Source organism: Seriola lalandi, unplaced genomic scaffold, assembly GCF_002814215.2.
Source record: "Seriola lalandi dorsalis isolate HSWRI2012SDOR001 ecotype SW California unplaced genomic scaffold, Sedor1 jcf7180002054963, whole genome shotgun sequence".
In the NCBI taxonomy this organism is placed as follows: domain Eukaryota; kingdom Metazoa; phylum Chordata; class Actinopteri; order Carangiformes; family Carangidae; genus Seriola; species Seriola lalandi.
The window spans coordinates 789,511-791,779 of record NW_019525514.1 but is presented as its reverse complement, the minus strand read 5'-3'; the positions used below and the strand labels follow the sequence as shown (position 1 = coordinate 791,779).

Genomic DNA, 2,269 nt, shown 5'->3' with positions numbered 1-2,269 from the left:
TGGGGTCGGGTGGGTGTGTTAAGGTGATAAAAACCTTTCATGACATTAGGGTCTGTGAGGTTCCGCGAGCAGATCATTGAGATCATAGCATGGAGCCTATCTTCCTCTTCCTCGTCATCGTCCAGCGACGGAGCGCGGCTGCCCGTGGTGTGGTGGTAGTTTATAGTGACTGCTCGCACCAGTGGGACAACAGAGAACACAGTTAGAGCAGAGCCGTCCCACAGGCCGCCACATGTGCATCGTGGGGGCGACGGCACACCACAGCCGCACTTTGTAAACACATCATAAACAGACACACTGGTTATTCAGAAGCAGAGACATGAGCGGGAACAGGTTGGACGGGTGTGTGTGTGTAACAGTGCGACTTACTGGCGTCGTAGCGGTATCCTGGGTAGACGATGCGAAACACGTAGTCAGCAGCCGTCTGCTCCTCGCCGTTCCTGTCCTGGTCGATGAGCCGGGCGGCGCTGCTCCTCTTCCTCAGCTTAGGGAAGACTTTTCCCTGCAGGACACACACACACACACACACACACACACACACACACACACACCAGAGAACAAAAACACCCACTGAGCCGCTTCACGTAAAGACACAGTATTAAAGTTTGAATGACGGGCCGGTCTCCGTGGAGACAGGGCAGCTCTAACAAGGGGACACACACTGACCTTGCCTTTCTGGGACCAGAGGGGGGGCTCCAGCTGACCCCGCGGTAAGAGGCCTGTTTCCAGGCAGGAGAGGAAGGCCAGGAGGTGACCACCGGGGGGGAAGTGGAGGGGCGGCCGCTGGATCCCATCCTGACTCACCAGGACCAGCGTCCCGCCACAGTCAGCTGGAGGAAAGACACATGTACTCTCTATCAAGACGATCAATCAATATATTGATGAGACACGGCCCCTTCATGACTGACGGAGTGTAATATGACTGTGACTCACGGCGCTGATGACAGTGGATACAGACTATCTGCCGCAGAGGAACAGTCAGTGCATAGTCCCAGTAGATGCTGACAGAGACAAGATGGCGGCCGTCACGTTTCACTTCATTGTCAGAGTTTAAATTCACATTAATAAATTCATGGCGGGGGTGTGATACCTCTTCTCCAGGTCACAGTCTCCCAGCGTGCCGTTGATGAGCTGGTTGGGGGTCCACTTCAGGGTGAGGTTATCCCCGGCCTGGTGGAGCGACAGGTATCCCCGCAACACCTCCATGTCCTTCTTCTGCCGGGAGGAGGAGGGGGGTGTAAACAGGAAGTAGAATATTTCACATTTAACAAGTAGGAGCGTTAAAAGAAAACACCAGTCTCCCATTTTCCTACATAATATCTGACTGTATGATCATTAATGAGGAACTGGTTTATTAGTAGTTTTACAGTTGTTTAGCTAAAGTAGCTGCTACCTTGGTGGCTGATGGGGATCCACATGAATAAATAAAGTTATAATGTTGCCATGGAGACAGTTACCCAGCTGTAGGCCACAATCTGAGACCCGTTTTTATTTATTATTATATTTGTTTACATTCTGAGCTGGTGAAAATCTGCTGAATCAGCTCTTAGCAACACGACAGCATCACTTTGAGACTGAAGAGCATCTTTTCTATGATTCTTCAGCAGGTTCATCAATTTATTCATGATGGACGTCAGAGGTGACGATATCCTCGGGAAGTGTAAGTCACACTGAATTTAAAAACAGGCGTCTGACGTCTGTGTGCTCTGATCTGTTATAACTCCGCCCTTTGTTTAATCCAAGCACAAACAGAAATGTAAGAATGTTTGTTTGTGGTTTTACAGAGTTCTGATGGATAGAAAACAGATGAAAAATGAAAGTGGTAGAGGAAGGTCAGAACCAACAGGTCAACCTCGGAAACATCTCTTCTCTTACACATTAAACATTTGTGGCTAAATAAGCAACATTCAAAGTTTAAGTCTGTTATAAACTCATGATGAGCAGCGTTTTCAATGACAATGGCGTCTCCATGGCAACACAAAAATAGTCTGTCAGGGCCTCTCGGTGTGGTCAGGGTTAGTCTGTGAGATAATATTAAACACTGTAGGATCATATACAGTAGCTACCATTCAGCGTGTGTGTGTGTGTGTGTGTGTGTGTGTGTGTGTGTGTGTGTGTGTGTGTGTGTGTGTGTGTTAGCGTGGCTCAGTCAAAGGCTGAGCGTCGTGGGAGGTAAATATGAGCTCGTTCCCAGGGCCCAGAGCACATTACAGACAGTGTGTGTGTGTGTGTGTGTGTGTGTGTGTGTGTGTGTGTGTGTGTGTGTGTG

The 2,269-nt window shown here is 49.1% G+C and overlaps 1 protein-coding gene across 2 annotated transcripts in view; it reads right to left on the bottom strand.

The window, feature by feature from the left end:
• The window catches only part of sgsm2 (small G protein signaling modulator 2), a 57,763-nt gene that overhangs the window by 17,535 nt on the left and 37,959 nt on the right, over positions 1–2,269 (bottom strand). Inside the window, exons 8-12 of one of the 2 annotated variants that reach the window (XM_023395461.2) lie at positions 1,091–1,215; positions 934–1,001; positions 667–830; positions 370–502; positions 35–169 (exon numbers count right to left, since the gene is read on the bottom strand). In XM_023395461.2, the coding sequence (XP_023251229.2) occupies positions 35–169; positions 370–502; positions 667–830; positions 934–1,001; positions 1,091–1,215 (625 nt within the window). The remainder of the gene's footprint in view (positions 1–34; positions 170–369; positions 503–666; positions 831–933; positions 1,002–1,090; positions 1,216–2,269) is intronic. The other variant, XM_087170835.1, reaches the window with a different exon arrangement.